At 45.3% G+C, this 20,341-nt stretch overlaps 1 protein-coding gene across 1 annotated transcript; it reads right to left on the bottom strand.

The window, feature by feature from the left end:
* Positions 1-484: 484 nt before the first annotated feature.
* On the bottom strand, positions 485-10,910 carry LOC111152658 (cholinergic receptor nicotinic alpha 5 subunit). Its single transcript, XM_022511204.1, has 5 exons — positions 10,850-10,910; positions 6,394-6,438; positions 5,030-5,139; positions 2,694-3,525; positions 485-646 (listed from the first exon to the last, which is right to left on the bottom strand). Exons 2-5 carry the CDS (start codon positions 6,418-6,420, stop codon positions 485-487), a joined length of 1,131 nt encoding a protein of 376 aa, XP_022366912.1. The 5' UTR covers positions 6,421-6,438; positions 10,850-10,910.
* Between the last annotated feature and the right edge of the window lie 9,431 nt (positions 10,911-20,341).

The following is a 20,341-nucleotide window of genomic DNA, read 5'->3' as shown; positions in this document are numbered from 1 at the left end:
CATTTTTTGAAACGTCGGTTCTAGAAAATCAGCATCGCACTTTTCGTCACGGCACCAAGTAGCTGGCTCATTTACCACCGCCGCGGGCCACCGTGCCAAAGATGAAATGGGGGTAGAGGACAGGGACATTTAAAATGTGTGCCTTCTACCAAACGCAGGAGTAGTTCTGAAACCCGTCTTCAGACACAGTCAAGCAGCACGCGCCCTGTGATTACAGTGGGTGTTATTCGCCAGGACCCGAAGGCCGGGTTCATACTAGTGCAGTTCAGATGTGGGATCACTATTTCTAAATCAGATGCTGAGCCAGTGCCTCACTCGTGCGGGTGAAGTGTTCCAGTGGGCAATCCGGTAGGGTAAACCAGTGCCAGCTGCTGTTGGTCTGATCGAGCTGGCGTCAAATTTCAAGCACAACTTACATTTTCTACGGTGATAGGTACAGAGCTATGCGTGTCTTTCGTAACTAAGTTCCTGCCAGGGGGAGGCATCACTTGCTTGCCTGTCCGATGTGAACCGGGACTGTTATGTTGGCCCACTTGTGAATAACAGGAACAAAAAGCCCGAGAGATCCAACAACTGAAACCAGAAGAAAAGTCCACAGAAACATCCGGTCCAGCACCTGGGCTATGAATTTCCAGTCTTCAACAACCTGTTGCAGAAGAAGAAAAAACACACATACGTTTAACACGTGAGTGAAAGTTGCATAATCAAGATATTACACACTGAGTTAGAGGCCAGGCCAGCTTCTGCCGCCCACCCCCGCTGCGTGACAGCGAGGGACCCTGTGCTCAGAGCTCAGGACGCGTACAGTCTCCACGAGCTTGCAGGACCACTGCACACGCTATTAAATTACAAGTTGATTTGTAATATATTCAAGTGGCATATTTTGACATGTTCAGTAAAGTCAGGATATACTACTTGATTATTATAAGATAAACTAAAAAAACCTCTCTGATTCTTTTTCTATAGTTATTTCTGTTACTTACTCTTGCCCAGCAGTGCTTACTTATTTTAATTTGTGAAGAGAGCCCAGCCTGAGGTTAATTAATTTCAAGCCAAGTTAAAAGTTGGTTCAGAATAATATCTATTGGGCAGTCCCAAATCTTCTTCCCTGCCCCACAAGCTGCATCATTTGGTTTTGGATTCCCTGGGGGCCTTTTAATCTGAGCTCGTGAATTCAGCTCTGCTGGCCTGGACCTCAGTTCATCCCATTTCGCAGCCTAAGCGGGGAGGGAGCTCAGCAGCTCTCAGTGACCTCAGAGGAAGGGCAAGGGGAGACCAGCCCCTGAGCACCAGAAGTTGCCCCTGCTCTCATGAGGCACGAGGTCCCCTACAGGAGCTCTGCCCCCAGGTGTGGGACAATGTGGACTTCAGGGGGCTATGAACACTCTACTGATTGTCTGAGTCTCCCCGAAAATAAAATCCATTTAGTGCCTCCAGGGGATGAGTGCTGGTCCTTTCACACAGCCCTTTGCAGACATCAATTAAATTCCATCTCTATTCCAATCATCACTTAACATTTATATGTTTTAAGACCCCATCGATTGCTTCAGACCTCATAAACTCATCGTACTAATCATGAAATAGAAACCTTACAAATCCACAAGCATTACACGTTTTTCCGGAATCGATGTCCTACGCTCCTTCCGGGGGGAGGGCTGTGATGTTACCAGATTCGCTCTGATGCTTCTTCCCACACCTGCTAAACATTTTTCCATTTAAAGAAGCTTTAGAAATGAGAATTCATATAATTTTAATGGGACTGTCCCAAGTAAATTCAATTATGAAAATGCTATATTCCTAGCTTTAAAAATATTATACACGAGTAAGAATGGTGGGATGCCTGAGTGGCTCAGTGGGTTAAGCCTCTGCCTTCGGCTCAGGTCATGACCCCAGGGTCGTGGGATCGAGTCCCGCATCGGGCTCCCTGCTCAGCGGAGAGCCTGCTTCTCCCTCTGCCTCTCTGCCTGCTTGTGTGCTCTCTCTGACAAACAAATAAACAAAATCTTTAAAAAAAGAGTAAGAATGGTGACACTGAAATGTGATGTTTTGAAAGTTCAATCTAATATCACATTAGTAGAATGTATTCATGTTCAATTCTTACTTTAAATATTAACCTTAAGAAGCCAGTGAGAGTTATTTTCCCTAATAAAGTTTGACATGAATTTTTATTTTTAAGCAAATTAAGCATATTATTAAGCACTATTGCTAAACTTCACATGAACACTTCGGCATGTGTGACACCCAAGAATACCTTACTGCTTTTAATTTCACTGATATTCTCTTGTAAATGAACAACAAAAGGACATATTCTAGAAGAAATATCTTGGCTATATTTATAAAGCCTCCATTAGGCTCATTGGTTAAAAAATGAAACAAATTCTGATCAATGATCGTGCCAAGTTGTGCCGACAGATCAGCACAGAATTCAGACACAAAATTATGGAAGATAGAATTAAAATAATCATGGCAGGATTGTCACTCTTGAGAATGACGGAGTGGCTGGGGGGACGGAGAAGCAAGGGGGGTAGAGATGCTGATGTTTTGACTGAAGCCAGTTCCAGTAAAGACCTTCTAAGGACAGTGCCCCAACATTTGTGGCCCTCGACATTGGGGTCCCCTCGAGGTCCTGCCATTTACTCCACCACACTCAGAACAGAAGCAGCCGCTTATCGCAAACACTACATGGCACAGACCTCACGGACGTCGTTCTCCTTCATGACGTGTCTGGTGATGTAGCGGATGGAATCCAGCGCAGCCTCCAGTGGGTTTTGAGAAGACTCTGGTCTCCCAGCGCCCTCAGTCCCCTCTTTCGGAGCAAAGTACCGGTCCACGTGGCTTCTCATGCAGAGCAGTTTGGGAAGCTTGTGCAGAAAGACCCTGCGGACCCAGGGCGCCATGGCGTCGTGTGTTGAGGAGGAGCGGTGGTGGATGTTGATGGCGAAGACGGTGACCATGATGGACAGCGTCACAAAAATCATGGTGAACACCAGGTACTCTCCGATCAGAGGGATCACTTTGGAAGACGAGGGGATGATCTCCTCGATAACCAGCAGGAAGACCGTCAAAGAGACCAGTACAGACGTGCAGAGACAGATCTTCTCCCCTTCGTGGGAGGGGAGATAGAAGACGAGCACGGTTAGGAAGGAGAGGCCGATACAGGGAATGATAAGGAATAAGGTGTAGAAGAGAGGCAGGCGCTTGATGACAAAGGAGTACGTGATGTGCGGGTACCAGCAGGAGCTGTCCGTCCTGTTCCCTTTGCTCCCCGTGGCGCTGACAATCTCCCACTCTCCGTTGTCGAAGAAGTCTCTCTTGTCTACGTCTTGGTCCTCCAAAATGATATCAACCTGTGATCCATCGTAAGTCCAAGAACCAAACTTCATGGAACAGTTTTGGAGATCGAATGGGAAAAACGTGACATCGATGGTGCAGGAACTCTTGTAGTTTGCAGGTGGCGTCCAGGTCACCGTGCCGTCATGCCTGACGACAGCTTTTGTGCTGGCCCCCTCAAAACGCCCGTCTGCGCTGAAACACACACACGTACAGGACAGTGAGAGATGAGACAGCCCAAGCCCGCACTTCACGAGCCTTCTGTGAAAGAAAACCTGTGCCAAAACACGAGACACTTCGTAGATGAGTGTGCCGGAGACACGGGGACTCTGTTCTAAGTCCATCTTCCTCAAACACGGGACCCTCCGGGAGCCGAACTCCTTCCACATCCTCTCCAAGACTGACGAGCCAGCTCGACTTCCCAGCATCCTGACTCGTGAGAGGCTGAAAGATCTCACCTGACCTGTGAACTACAACTGGGCGACTTAAACAGTCAGAGAGCAGCTGGAGCCCGACTCCACGCACCGAGACTCCCCCACAGTGCTCTTCCCTCTGCCACAAACACTGGACGCCAGCCTGTGGGCCTCTCGAGCTCTGCCACCCCGGGAACTCACATCCTGGAGAAGTCAACCGACAAAAGCTTTCTTTGAAATACCAGTTTCTTTTATCTTAAAACTCATGTGACTTTTGTTAGACTCATGCCTATGCAGACATGCTATCAGCAGCCCGGAGTACAGGACACTCCAGGGAGCTCTGTCCTGAGAACGCACACCTTGTTCCCTCTTCACCTGTGGAGAAGCGAGCAAGGAAAGGGTGTCTAAAGACTGGTATTTTTGCATAGCGTTTGCTCTGACTTCATGCCAAATGCCTTCTTGCAAATACCACAAAGTGCTTTAGGAGAAGCACAAATTCCCAGATTTGCCATGGGTGGTCCTAGAAAACCTGAAAGTCGATCCCAGAATTATCCTTTCCCCAGTGAGAACCATCCTGAAGACACGGCAAGGTAGGACGCCCGTGGAGATGAGTGGACTCAATGACCCTCATCAAGGGATAATTCCAATGCAGAATTTAAGAAAATTAGAAGCAAAATTTATTTGAACATGAAGTAAAACTTCAACAATTTTTTTGAAAAAATACCCCCCAAATCTGGAAGGCAATCTGGCAGATACGTAGTCTATTGAATCAGAAGGTAGGTCTGACGTCAGGCTGCCTCGTGGGAAGCCCACTCAGACACCGGCAAACTGTGGGGTCATGGCCAAGGTTGTAACGCCAGTCCCCGTTTGTCCATCAGCAATGCCACCCAAATGATAGTCAGGCTTGGAGCTCGGAGCACGCGGCCAGACACGGAGTGAGTCCGCTGTACGTGTCGGCTACTGTGCACGTTGCCTCCAAGTGTGGGATGATGGGGTTATTATAGGTGACCCCCCCCCACTTCCTTACACCTTCCTGGACTTCCCAGATGCTCTAAAAGTCTTTAAAAAAAAAAAAAAAAAAGAACACGTTTACGATCAGGAAACAATATGCCAAGAAAAGGAGAGGATCCACAGAACCTACGTGTAGGTTCACAAAAAACATAGGATCAAGTCATTTGATCTTAGAGCTAAACAATGTTCCAAGAGAAGAAAAAATTACTAGTGCCTCATAAAAATACAAGTGTTTCCTTTTAAAAACACAAAGTGGTATTTAGAATATAACTTACTTATCAAACAAAACGATGTCTGGAGTCCAGAGAGAGTCTGAAGGGACACGTATAACTTTTATTCCTCCGTACTCCTCAGGATGCCATCTTAACTTCACGTCCGTCCACTCCTTCAGAACAAAGACAATGGCCTCAATTGCCAATTCCAATGACATCGACGGTCAAGAGTAGTAAAAACTACACTTTTTACCAAATCCAGAAGTTCTAGACACAGAAAGCATCTCTGCTCGCCACAGAGAACACTCAGCTCCACATCTTTCTTGAGAGCACGGGAGCACAGCCCCTGGTCCTCATGCAACACAGGTGAGGCCCGTGCTCTGCTCGGCACCTCCTCCCCCACCAGTGACCACGCCTGGGGCTGCAGCCATGGGCATGTAAGGACCAAGTTTGGACAGACTTTCTCTTTTCCAGCTCTATTGTCATTGGTTGGACTGGTCCCTGCAGGGGGACTGGATTTATTACACACTCCACAGATATAAACACCTGTCCAACCTCCACAAAGTGACATTCTGGAATCATGTTAAGACCTGCATCCCCAAAAAAGGAGGCATGCCTTTTAGGAATTAGGGCCAGGGAACTGGTAGTCGGTGTTATAATTAGGGATAATAAAGAAAGACTGAAGGGAAGCACACAGCAGCAGCTGAGGACGTAAGTCTGACGGCCCAGAAGACAGAGAAGTCCTTTCTACAAAGGGGCTCTGTCTGTAAGAGTAACTCATCCCCCATTCCCATCTCACTCCAAGTAAATACCACCATCCTGACACCAACCCAGGTGCCTACTAAACGTCTCCCACTGCTTCTCTGATCTCATCTATACACCCCTCCTTCCCCATGGTTCACTCATCCCTACCCATACTGGCTGGCTTGCTCCTCCTGAAACACCCCAGGCACACTCCAGCCACAGGGCCTTTGCACATGCTGGTCCCTCTCTGCCTGGGTCAATTCTCCCCCAGATACTCATACGGCTTCTTTCTCCTCCTCCAAGCCTTGCTCAAACACTACATTCTTCTCAATGGTTTCCCCACCCATCCTATTTAAAAGTACATCCCCAAAGATCCCATATCCTTGCCCCCTGTGAAGCTTGTCAGCATTGGAGGCACAATACAGCTTCCTTGTTTCTTTCCTCTAACCAGAAGGAAGCTTCCTGATGGCCAGGACCTCTGTCCGTGTTGTTCACTGCTGTTTCCCTGGTGCCCACAAGGGTGCCTGGCAGACAGCAACCGCTCCATGAGAACCCCATCGACCCCCACCATCCTGCATCCTGCCCCGCCCCCAGACACCTCCTGCTCGCGTTTCTCTGTGCTGTCAATCCTCTGGTCACAGCACCCGGGACCACTCAGGTAAACTTTTGCATTTCATACACACCTGTTTCAACCAGACATTTGTTGTCATTAACTGGTTTTTCTCATCCTAGAAAACAAAAATGTAAACAAGGCTGATTATTTCAAGTATAGAAACAATAATTCTAGAAATAAGAACTTTTACAGTTTTATACAAACACTCCTGTCCATACAGTCCCTACATCCTGCTCATCGATGCTGTTCTCTGGAAGGGCAGGATCCTTTTTCAGCCTAACTGCACGTCATTCCCCTCAGGGTGCTCTGTATGTCAGGTACACCGCCGTGGCACACACCACCAGCATCTCCGACTGAACACACGGGCTGAACACACTACGCTGTGACGTCAAAGCTGAGACACAGCCCAAGGAATGGGCACAGCATGACTTTACGTCCTTAGTGCTAAGAAAGGAAGAAGCTGACTGTGAATTATTGATAAAGCACACGGTGACATCAGAAGTGCCACGATGCAGGGAAGGTAGTTCCGTGTCTCCGCTGAGCACAGCTCTGAACCTCCGAGGCACTGCCACGAAGACAAGACACTGCGCTCGCTGCCCTGCGTGCGACCTCATGAGCTCTCACAACCTGCTTTGCTAGAGAACTGAGTTCTTCAATACTTGCCACTCACACCTCCCTGATGTTGTTTCTTTGTGAGACCAGCGTTTCATTGAATTCTCAAGGCCCAACTAAATTGACATTTCTTCCATTACATTTATGGAAACATCATGGTGCCGACTGGGGCCCTATGAGACCATCGTGATCATTGGGCACAGTGTGCGGGATATAATGCCAATTGCAGAGACCCACACGGTAAGAGGCTATCCCTGGGCTCGGGAGAGGGGACAGGGTTTTAAATGGCTCAGGTGCCTGGAGGGCACTCATTCCAACAGCAGGTGAGCACCCGGGAGAGAGGAGGAGGATGGAGGAGACACCTCTCTTGGGACAAAGACAGGGGTGAAGTCCCTCCCATGGGAACAGCTACCAGGAAACACAGCAAGGCCATCCCTCCTGCACTCCTGTTCCAAAGGGCAGTTGTCCTTGATTAAAGCACTCAAGCTGGCAAGGACCTAGAGATTTCATCTACTGTAACCCATTCATTCTGCAAGTACAGAAACCAGCACAGTGAGGCCACTTGCCTAAACACCACCAACCGGTGGGAGAACTGATGTTAGAATTCAAAGCTCCTAGGTTTAAACCTTATCCTACCAGCTCCCCCGTGTGCCCAGGAGTCATACAGCATCCAGAGTAAGGGCTGGTCTCTGTGCCCAAAGTTCTAAACAGAAGCATTAACAATTAGGAAAGTTCTGGCAAACCTATTACCTATGACCCTATAAAGCAATAGGTCATCCTTGAGAATCTAATGAAAATTATAGACCTTTTCCCCAGAAAAATGTGAACACACATAAATTTTGCACCATGGGCTAGGACCCAGTCAATACTTCATATCTTCAATACAGATAAAGGAATAATACCTAAGTTCACAACCAGCCCCAAATGCAGCTGTACAGCCCAACTTAAGGGGACCTAGTTGTCTCCCAAGCATCTCTCTCGCATTCGGCACTATGCAGGATGTAAAAGACACAAACCCAAGCAAGGACAAGCGCAGGTGTCCTTGTCACCAGGACACAAGTGCCCGTTAGCTACACATAAGTTGAACAGAAAAGTTTCAGGGGCAATAGTTTTCTGGTTATTTTTTTGTAAGATTTTATTTATTTGACAGAGAGAGACCCAGCGAGAGAACACAAGCAGTGGGAGTGGGAGAGGGAAAATCAGGCTTCCCGGCGAGTAGGGAGCCCGATGCGGGGCTCGATGCCAGGACCCTGGGATCATGACTTGAGCCGAAGGCAGACGCTTAATGACTCCGCCCCCAGGCGCCCCGCAGGGGCAATCGTGTTCTAACCTGACTGTAAAATTGGCAACTGACGAGCCAGCCAACATGGAGATTTCAGAAAGATGAGTGAGCAAGAACACATGGGGAAGAAGGCGGGAATCTGAGCGAACTTCTGGGAGGAGCCCCCAAACATGACCACAGACTGAGGGGGACAGAGCTCAGCGATGACAGGGACGTCCGTGCTCCATGTCCTCACCACACCCCCCCCCAGCTCCTGTCCTCCTTCCGTCTTGTCATCGTCATCACTGACCTTTCGTGTTCTGGGCTCTTCTCTCAGGAGACAGCCCTTCCCCGGCTTCCCTGCTTGGCTCATCCTTTCTTCCACCGCCTCCTCCAGGACGGCCCCTCCAGCTTCCCCTGCTCGTTTGAACACACATCAGTCCCACATTTTTGACACTCGGCCCTGGGCCAGGCTGTCCCTGCTGACCCTGAGCCTCCTGTCTCCTCACAGAGCCGGGTTTGACTTCCCAAGGGCCTCGAGAACATTTTCTTTTGAACGACCACAAGCACCTGCTATCGGAGTGGGACACATCATCTCCTCTGCCTGCCGCAGAGTGACAGATTCAACCTTTCAGACCTGTTCTTCTCTTGTCACCACGTGGACCTCAAGACCTGCCACCTCCTGCTCTACTCAGTGCTCCAGTCCGGCGACTCCTGCCTCCTGGCCTCCACGGGCCTCCCAAGCTTCCCGTCGCCTTCACTCCTCAAGACCACATATTTAACCATCCTATGGCTCTTCCTAAAGCACAGCTTCGACCACACCTGTGGCCGTCACATATGTCATCCGCACAGCCCTTACCGTGCGCCAGGCACTGTGCTGGGCTCTGGGATGGACCCGAGGAATGAAGCTCAGCCAGCTTTGAGGGCACCACCCCGAGCACATGAGCGCCAGCCACCCTGATGGCCACTTGTCAAGAGCAGAGGGCGACGCTGACAGAGGAGACTGTCTTGGGAACTCAGGAAAGACTCCACCACGGGTCAAATAAATTTGGCCTTGAAGGATGAGCGACTTGTTCCAAGAGGCAACAGAAAAATGGTAGGGGGCACAGCACTGTGGCATGTAGGCAACCCCGAGACCCATCAGGCCATCCCAGGGTGGCTCCCAACATTAACCCTTTGATCTTAACAGCTGGACAAAAAGACTCCTGGTCACTTCTGAGCCTGTGATCACACTGCTCCTTGTTACTCTCCTCCCTGCATGTGCAATCCCGCACTCACCACAACGCCGGCCCCAGTGCCCCCTCCTCTATCCTGCTTTGACGACCTGATCATAACCTGAGTTCCCAGATTTTTGTGGCCAGAAATGCTGTGTCCTATAGTGACTCCACTTACTTGCTCACAGTCCCAACTAGAAAGAAAGGTCTTTGAGAGCAAGCCCCCCTCACCCTCCTACTTCTCTGTTGTATTTATATTGAAAATCCCCAAGCAGAGGGCCAAGCACACAACACAGTCCATATTCACTGATCTTTCTGGAGGCAGTTAAAGTGACATATATCAACAGACTTTTAAAAATGTGTACCCTGTGGGGCACCTGGGTGGCTCAGTCAGTTAGATGTCTGCCTTCAGCTCAGGTCATGATCGGGGGTCCTGGGATCGAGCCCTGCATGGGGCTCCCTGCTCAGTGGGGAGCCTGCTTCGCCCTCTCTCTCCCCATGTTTGTGTTCCCTCTCTCACTGTCTCTCTGTCAAATAAATAAACAAAATCCTTAAAATAAAATAATAAAATTTTGAGGGGGAAAAAAAACAGGAGGAAAAAAGGTCTTCTTTATGTCAAAATAGCCCAATTTTAAAATATACACACAGGAAAAACTTGCAAGAAATACAGCAAAATGTTACCACTGGTCATCTCCGGGTCATAGAATCACAGTCAGTTTTTATTTCCTCGTCTGTATTTGTTCACACTTTCCAAACTCTCAACAAAAATTATGCATTGCTTCTCTAATTAGGAAATAAAGGCACACCTATAAATGTTGGTGTACATTCTTTCTCTCATGCAAACACACACACGGACTATTCTGGGAACACAGCAGGGAAATAATTATTGATTGACATGATCAGAACAAGAAGGAACTAATTTAAAAATTAGCGTGAACTTTGTCCTTTAAGTAGAAAGGATCTCCCGACAATAAAAACAAGTTACAATGGAACAGATACTCCCTGGGCGTCATATGGGAAAGTCTCGGATAGGTTTTAAGTGTGATACTGAAACAATGATCTGCTGAGATACCTTCCGGTCCCCCAAATCTACAACTCTACTCTTGGACTTTCTCCTCTTTAAAATGTTGACTTTTTAAAATTGTATTTTTAAACAAATGTAATGAGAATCTCCCATATAAAGGTTTACTATCCTTGAACTTATTAAAAACAGGCCCATTAAAATGACCAATAAATGACTTCTAAACTATATGGTATTAGAGAAACAGTGCATTCCTAGGCCTCTTGTGTAGTAGTTCTTTCTCCCTGCTGAGTTCCTTCAGGAGAATGACTGTCTCGTCCATCTTTGCCATCCCCGCGGCTTCACACGGTACCTGGGCCCCCACGATGCCCTCAGGAAGACCATATGAAATGAAGTATGTCGTGATATGCACACCTACCACATCCACTAACTGAGATATCGCAAGGCCAAACTTTATTTTTATTTTGTCGTTCAGGTGCTCCACGGGACGAACCCATCTTTCGTAGTCTTGAAACAAATCCTTAAACAAACTGTCTTCATGTTTCGCAACAAAGGATGGTTCAGCTAATCCTGTATAAAAATGTTTAAAAGTTACTTCAAAGAACATTCGGCTTTATCAAGGAACCAACCTATCATTTAGACTGTTAACAGAGCTTTTACAGGAAAATATTAATACAGATATTTATGATCCATAAAGGACACTGTGGTTCGGATACATTTCTAGTTAAATCAGATTACTCACATGGAAATATGCTGAGTTCCCTAGGAAACACTCACTACTTAATACAGAGTATTTTAACAAAAGCTTTTAAGCTTTTAAATAAGTTACTGGAGCTAAAGGGGTTGCTTGTCATGAAATTCGAAACCTAGAAAATAGATACTTTGAAGTTTATTTATACCAACTGTAAATGTAAAATAAACAAGTTTTAACTTACATGATTTTAATATAAAACATACAAACATTGAATGAATTATTCAGATTTGTCATACTTTGTTTGCTATACATTTATATAAAATTACCTTACAGCCTAACACTTTTAAAAAGAGAGAGAGAGAGAGAGAAAGGAAAGAGAGAGAAACAAAATTTTAAAGATTTCAACGCTGTAGCCACAGACTGGTTAAATTTACAGGTCACGGTCATGTTTCTATTTCTACTGAGTTTAATCCTCTCTGAAGAAATGAGAGATTCCAGTGTTATATAGTTCAGAATCTCTGTTATGGATATGTCAAAGGTGTGAAATTCAAGCATGACATTTACTAGGACTCACGATTTTACAAAGAAAAAGCATTTACTTGAACCAAACCCTCACTGGCTTGTTTATCATTAAGCACGCACGCAGGGATTTATAGTAGCTGGTGATGGTCCTTCTCCAACCTAAACGGTCTGACAGAAAATTAGAGCTTTCATGTTTAAAAGCCGTTAATTTTAGAGCTTCGTGTTAAAATAGCATTACCAAACTATTTCTCCTCTCCTAATCCTGTTTAAAATCTTAGCTTCCGAAATATCAAAAGTTTGTTTAAAAAATAAGAATAACAAACAGAATGTATTTTAATAGCATCTAAGAACCTTTTGCCTTAGGGGAAAAGATACTAGCTTGAATGGCCATCTCAAATCTTGTTTGAAAGAAAGTAGATACAGTATAAATGAGTTGATAAATTAATTCTAACATTCTACTTAATGATAATCCTTAAGATACTGCCTTGTAGGAACGCCTGGGGGGCTCAGTCAGTTGAAGGCCTGCCTTTGGCTCAGATCACGATCCCAGGGTCCTGGGATTGAGCCCCGGCGTTGGGCTCCCTGCTTGGCAGGAAGTCTGCTTCCCCCTCACCCTCTGCCTGCTGCTCCCCCTGCTTGTGTTCCCTCTCTCACTGTCTCTCTCTCTCTCTCTCTTTCTCTGTCAAATAAATAAATAAAATCTTTTTAAAAATATATTTTAAAAAAAGATACTGCCTTGTAAATATCTTCATAGTACATCCAATATCAGAAATACCATTTCCTTGACACAATTTTATAGAAATGGGAGGTGCTAAAATCAGTGCTATTTTTTTAAAGATTTTATTTATTTATTTATTTGACAGAGATCACAAGCAGGCAGAGAGGCAGGCAGAGAGAGACAGAGAGGAGGAAGAAGGCTCCCCGCTGAGCAGAGAGCCCGATGCGGGGCTCTATCTCAGGACCCTGAGATCATGACCTGAGCGGAAGGCAGAGGCTTAACCCACTGAGCCACCCAGGCTCCCTGTCAGCGCAATTTTAGCATAAAACCTTAATCATGCATTCAAATTCTACTTAGAGAATGTTTAGCTGGCTCTAAATGTGTCAAGTTTTTGCTGCTCATAAACCTCCGAATGCTTCGAGGAGAAGATCCGGTGCATTCCCCTCGCTTCACAGTGAGGCTGTGGGACTGGAAAGGCCACTGCTGCCGACCTGGTTCGGGGAAGAGCCTGAGGGGCACCCAGGGCCCCTCCACCTCTTACTCTTTCCACCCTAACATTGGCACCCGTGCCAGCTTCAGGGAAGTGCTCATTCGGTGCCGCACGCCCTGAGCCCTCCAGCCCTGCTGGCGTGTGCTCGTGTCTTCGACAAACGGTTCCAGCCGCGTGCCCAGAACTGGGAGCACAGGGATAAACAGGGACGGTCCACCAGGAAGACTGACCATGGTGTACATGATACTATGAAACTCTCTGGAAGCTGATCAAACCAGAACATTCTTTTTTAGAAGTTGCCCTGAATAGTTAACATTTGCTCATGTATTTCTACTCAAAATAAATAATTTAAATCAGTTGCTTTCAACCTCAGTTCCTTGGAATCCCAGAGCATTTATTTCTCATACTTTTTTCCATGCCGTTTTTGACTGAGATCGTGTGCTATTTAACATGCGCTGTTCTGTGCTGCTTTCCAGTTTTGCCATGTAAGTCTGGGGTCTCCAAAGAAACCTAAACCTCTAGAAGACAGAAATCATTTCTATGTTCCAGCAACTTCTACAGCCCTAACTAGGTATAATGCTGATCATGATAGTTACTTAATACGTTTTAGTTTTTCTTCCCTTCCTGACTTAAAAAAAGAGGGAACTGGGAGAAAACATTTGCAGATCATTTATCTGACAAGGGGCGTATATCTAAAATACACAAACGACCTTTTCAAGTCAATCATTAAAAAACCCAATAACCCAATTTTAAAATAGGTAAGGGATCTGAACATTTTTCTGAAGAAGAGCCAACGAGTGTCTGAAAACATATTCAACACCTTTATCCATCAGAAAAACCCCAACCAAAACTACAATGAAGGCACCTGGCTGGCTGTCGGTGGGACGTGTGACCCTTGATTCTTGGGGTTATGAATTCAAGCCCCAAGTTGACTGTAGAGACTACTTAAAAATAAATAAAATATTTTTTTAAAAAACCTACAATGAGTTACCATTCCACACCCAGGGAGATGCCTATAATCAAAATCAAAGATCAACTAGTGTTGGTAAGGATGTGGAGAAACTGGGACCCTCGTACACTCCTGGCGGGAATGGAAGGTGGTGTGGCTGCCTTGGAAAACATCTGTCCGTTCCTCAGAGAGTTAACCACAGGGCTGTGATAGTCCTGGCAATTCCATTCCCGGTACACACCCAAGAGAAATGCAAACAGCCGTCCACACAAAACTTGCACACAAATGTTCACAGCAGCCAAAAGGTAGAAACCGCCCGGATGCCCATCAAAGGATAAACAGAGAGATGAAATGTGGAGTACCCAAAGGAATATTAATTCGCCACTAAAATGAATGAATGAATGAATGGTGCAGGCTGGAACGTGGGTGAACCTTTTCAATAACACACTAGGTAGAGAAGCCAGTCCCAAAAACTGTGAATTATATGACTCCACTTCCGTGAACTCTCCAGAACAGGCAAATCTAGAGATAGAGTAAGGCAGATTGGTGATTGCTTAGGGAGAGAGCAGTATGGGGGAGGAGGGAGATAATGTTCAAATGCCATTTTCAGTGACAGCAGCACTATCCTGAATATACTAAAATTCTCGGGATCATGCACTTTAAATAGGTGAGTCATATCGTGTGTGAATGACGTCTTGATAACGCTGTCACTAAAAGGAGAATGTCCTTATGATGGAGCTCACACAAGGACCTACGTGGGCAACATAGCTCTGATCACCGCTGAGAAAACGTGACAAACAGTGTGGATGTAACTGTAGAAAAATATTATCCGAATAGTCACCCCACAAGTGTTCCCTTGCAAATAACAAAGATAAAACTAAGTAGGCAACGCTGGCACATTTATGTTCCTTGTTTCTTTATAATGTTTTATATGTTTCCTAGTAACAGTCTATTTTTTTTAATTAAGACTTCATTCCTCGCAACAAATACTGGTGAATTCTACCAATCATTCGAAGAATTATTACCAATCCTTCTCCAACTTTCAAGTTCTTCCAAATATAGAAGAGGAAGAAACACTTTCCAACTCATTCTATGAGACCAACATTAGCCTGAAACCAAAACCAGACAAGGATGCCACAGGAAAAGAGAATCACAGGCCAACATCCCTGACAAACACAGATGCGATAATCCTCAGCTACACAGCAGCAAACCAAATCACCAACACATTAAAGGATCATTCAACATGATCAAGTGAGATTTACTCCAGGGATTCGAGGACAGTCTAACACCCACCCACCAGTCAGTGGGATACACCACATTAACAACGTGGAGGGTAAAAATCACATGATCATCTCAGTGAATGCAGAAAAGCACTTGACCGACTTCAATATCCATTCACGACAAAGACTTCCAACAAAGTGGACACCGAGGAAATCCACCTCCACATCATGAAGGCCGTGTATGACAAGCCCACAGCTAACGCCATACACAACAGTGAAAAGCTTTCCAGGACCAGGAATAAGATACCGATGCCCACCGTCACCACTTTTATTCAACGTACTACTGGAAGTCCAAGCCAGAGCAATGAAGCAAGAATAAGAAATAAAACATGTCTTGGGACACCTGAGTGGCTCAGTCAGGTAAGCATCTGACTCTTGATTTTGGCTCAAGTCATAATCTCGGGGTCCTGGGATCGAGCCCCCATGTAAAGCTCCGTGCTCAGTGGGGAGTCTGCTTGAGATTCTCTCTCCGCCCCTCTCCCTGTCTCGTGCTCATTCTCTAATAAACACATCTTTAAAAAAAAAAGAAGAAGAAGAAGAAAGAAAAGGTATCTAAATCAGAAAGGAAGACATAAAACTGTCACTACTTACAGATGACCTGATGTTATATATAGAAAACCCTAAAGACTCCATCAAAAAATAGTTAGAATAAACAAATTCAAAAAGTTGCAGAATACAAAGTCAATATACAAAAATCTGTTACATTTCGGTACACTAATAATGAACTAGCAAAAAGAGAAATTAAGTAAATAATCTCATTTACAATTTCATTAACTTATAAGGTTATAAATTTAACCAAGGAAGTTAAAGACCTGCACACTGAAAACTGTAAGCTATTATTGGAAGAAGTTGAAAATGATACAAATAAATGGGAAGATATTCCATGCCCATGGGTTATAAGAATCAGTATTGTTGAAATATCCAAATTACCCAAAGTGACCTACAGATTCAGTACAATCCCTATCAAAATTCCAAAAGCATTTTTCACAGAATTAGAATAAACAATCCTAAAACGTGTGTGAAACCACAAAACATTCTGAATAGCCAAAGTAACCTTGAGAAAGAGCAAAAAAGTTGGAAGTATCACACTACTTCATTTCAAATTGCATTACAAAAAATAGAATCAAAACAGAGTGGTATTGGTGTAAAAACAGACATCAGTGGAACAGAAAATACAGCACAGAAATAAATACAAGCATATATTACCAATATATTATATATTGATATATATATTATAATATATCAATTAATTCATGACAAAGGAGCCAAGAATACACAATGGGGAAAGGACAGTCGGTCATAAATCACATGTGGAGAACTGGACAGCCACATGCAGAAGGAGGATGCTGGACCACTATCTTACACCACACACAAACCTAACTCAGGACTGATTAAAGATATGAATGGAAGACCCGAAACCATAAAATCCTACAAGAAGACACAGTAAACTCCTTGCCATTGATCTCGGTAATGATCTTATGGATTCAACACCAAAACCAAAGGCAACAAAAGCAAACATAAACAAATGGGACTATATCAAAGTAAAAAGCTTCTGCACAGCAAAGGAAACCATCAACAAAATGAAAAGACAGGGGCACCTGGTGGCTCAGCCGGTTAAGCATCTGACTCTTGGTTTTGGCTCAGGTCATGATCTTGGAGTCGTGAGATCAAGCCCCACAGTGGGGACCACACTCAGTGCAGAGCCCGCATGGGATTCTCTCTCTCCATCTGCCCCTCCCCGCTAAAATAAATAAATATATCTTTTTAAAAGAATAAAAAGACAACTACTGAATGGGAGAAAATATCTGCAAACTGCAAATCATATATCTGATAAGGGGTTAATATCCAAAATATATAAGGAAGTCCTACAACTCACTAGCAAAACAATCCAGTTTTAAATGGACAGAGAATAGGAACAGACTTTTTCCCAAAGAAGACATACAGATGGCCAACAGGTACATGAAAAGACGCTCACCATCACTGATTATCAGGGACCTGCAAGTCGAAACCACACTGAGGCATTACCTCACACCCGTCAGAATGGCTCTTATAAAAAGAAGTCAAGAAAAAACGAGTCTTGGCAAGGATGTGGAGGTAAGGGAACCCTCGTGCACCGCTGCAGCACTGTGGAAAAATTAGCGCAGCCACTGTGGAAATCAGCATGGGGGACCCTCAAGAAATGAAAAGTAGAAATACCCTACAATCCAGCAACTCCTCTTCGGGCATTTATCTGAAGAAAATGAAAACACTAACTCGACACTACCCCAGCTCAACTCAAAAGAAGGAAATCTTGCCGTTTGTGACGACACAAATGGACCTGGTGGGAATTATACTAAGTGAACGACAGACCATGAGTGATCTCGCTTACATATAGAATATTTATTTTCAAAAGCTCACAAACACAGAGAACAGGTAGCTGGTTAGCAGAGGCAAGAGGGGAACAGGTGGGCAAAGTGGGTAAAGGGGATCAAAAGGCCCAAAACTTCGGTTGTAAAATAGACATCATGGTGATGTAATACACAGTGAGTGAGTACAGTGTAATAGTGTGCTGAATATTTGAAAGTTGCTAAGAAAGTGGATCTTAAAATTCCTCATCAGAAGAAAAAGAATTTAAAGAAGAAGAAAACTGTAAGTATATGTGGTAAAAGATATTAACTAGACCTACTGTGATGATCATAAAAATAATGTAAAAACTACTTTTAAGAGACTACTTTGTAGAGCAGTTCAAGGTTCACAGCAAACTTGAGGGGAAGGTATAGAGATTTTCTATAGACTCCCTGTTCCCCATCAACACCCCAATGACAGTGGTACACTTGTGTCCGCGGATGAACCCAAGTCCATAATTTACACTACGTTTCACCCCCAGCGTAATGTATTCTCTGTATGGGCAAATGTGTAAGGACGTGTACCCACCAGCACGGGACCGTCCTCGGGGGTCTCGCTGCCTTCAGCAAGCTCGGCGCTGTGGCCCTTCATGGCTCCCCGCTCACCACAACCCCAGCAACCACTCATCTTTCTACTGTCGCCACAGTTGCGTCTTAGTCTGTTTTTGAGAACTATCTTGATAAATAGAAAATGACATTGACTACGGTGTAAATGTTGGTGCCCCCTAAAATTCATGCTGAGCTCCTAAGCCCCCTGGGTGATGGGATCAGTAGGGAGGCCTCAGTCCTGAGCCCATGAGAGCGGGGCACTCACGCACGGAGCTAGCGCCTTATGAAGAAGCCTGTGGACAGAGCCCCCAGCTGCTTCTGCCATGTGGGGAGACCAGGCCTGGAAGAGGGCCCTTCCCAGCTACGGGGGACCCTCGTCTCAGACTTCTAGCCTCTCAGGAGTCTGTTGTTGCCAAGCCACCCTGGCGGCCGTAAGTCGTTCCGCAGCCCAAGCGATTGGAGACCACTTGTGAGGAGGACTGAACAGTCGCCGCACTGTTCTGCGGCATCAGTGGCGAATGCACGGACATCTTCCACAAGGGAAGAGTGTGAGAGGCTCTCATCGGCCCAGGATCACACAGCAAAAGGCTGGGAGGCCGACCTGGCACTGGGCTTTGAAGCCAGATTCATCTCCAAAGCCCGGGTTTTTCCTCCTCAACTGATTCCACCTCCGTAGGGTAAGCACAGGTCAGCAGAACTCTGCCACTCAGTAGGCTTCTGGAGGTCATGGAAAGGGAGAGGAGGGGAGTCTTTATGTGTTTAAATGTTAAGCACTAACATACGTACTGATAAAGAGAAACATCTCTTTTCCTCATCACAGATATGATCCCACCAGGGAGAAGCCTTCCTGAAGCCTGCAGTCCCGGGATCTGATGAAGAAGAACCCTATTGCTCTCAAACACGGGGAGTAGAGATGTAAAGTATTACTGCCTTTTTGAAATATACCCTTGTCATATTTTACCCTTGCAAAATTTATCAAAAAGTATATATTCCCTTGGTCCAGCAACCCCACGCCCCACTCCCATAACAATACAGGCACCAACACGTTAGGACACCCTGGTAAGGATGGTGGCCTCCGTACGGACTCTAGCACATACCTGGGAACCACAGAGCCAAAGAGAGTGGGTCACATCCGTGACACCCGTGACACACTACATGGTGTACAGAGGTGCCAAGACTGCTTGACGGGGAAAGGCCAGTTTCTTCAACAAACAGTGTTGGGAAAACAGGATACCCACACACAAGAGAAGTTGACCCCTAACCACCCCCCCCATGCTGTATACAAAAATCAACTAAAAAATGGATTTCGAATGTGAGAACTCAAACCGGACAGCCCCGGGAAGAAGACACAGGGCAAAAGCTTCCTGACGCTGTGCTCTGTGATTTCTTGGTTTTATGACAACAAAAACATGAGCAACAAAATCAGAAATGGACAGATGGGAATACCTCTAACTCAAAAACTTGTCTGCATGGGTAGGGGGTAAGCCTGCTAGTGCCCCAGGGGACACACTTGTAACAAGCAGTAAGTAAGCCATGCAGATCCGAAGCAGTGTGAAGCTTAGAGAAAACAGTACCGCCCAGTAATTATGTAACGTGAGCATCACTGCTACAATGGCAGCCCCGTTACCATATAGAAATGCCTCAAAGTATCATGCTGCACACCTTCAACTTATGCAATGGTACATGTCAAATTCATTCAATAAAAATAAATACCTTTTTCAAATTTTAGAAATTAAACATCAGAGGACACAATCAACAGGGAGAAAAGGCAACCTAGGGAATGGGAGAAAATATGTACATATCATATGTCCCATAAGGGGTTAAATAGAATTTTATTTTCTAAAATAAAATAGAATCTCTATTTTCTAAAATAGAAAACAAGTTAACAGCAACAAAAACCAAATAATCCAATTTTTTTTAAATGGGCAAATAGACATTTGACTAGACATTTCTCTAAAGATGACATTAAAGGGGCACCTGGGTGGCTCAGTGGGTTAAAACCTCTGCCTTCAGCTCAGGTCATGGTCTCAGGGTCCTGGGATCGAGCCCCGCGTCGGGCTCTCTGCTCAGCGGGGAGCCTGCTTCCCCCTTTCTCTCTGCCTGCCTCTCTGCCTACTTGTGATCTCTGTCAAATAAATAAATAATCTTTAAAAAAAAAAAGATGACATTAAAATGGCAACAAGCATGTAAGAATTCACTCACCGTCACTGATCATCAGACAAATGCGAGTCAAAATCACCAGGTGTCACCCACACACGGTAGGATGGCTACTAGTGAAAAGTTAACAACCTGAAAATGTGTTGGAGGGAATGTGGAGAAGTTGG

The sequence above is a fragment of the Enhydra lutris genome, unplaced genomic scaffold, assembly GCF_002288905.1.
Source record: "Enhydra lutris kenyoni isolate GAN:26980312 unplaced genomic scaffold, ASM228890v2 scaffoldscaffold29, whole genome shotgun sequence".
NCBI classification, from domain to species: Eukaryota; Metazoa; Chordata; class Mammalia; order Carnivora; family Mustelidae; genus Enhydra; species Enhydra lutris.
This window is presented reverse-complemented; position numbering and strand designations above follow the sequence as displayed.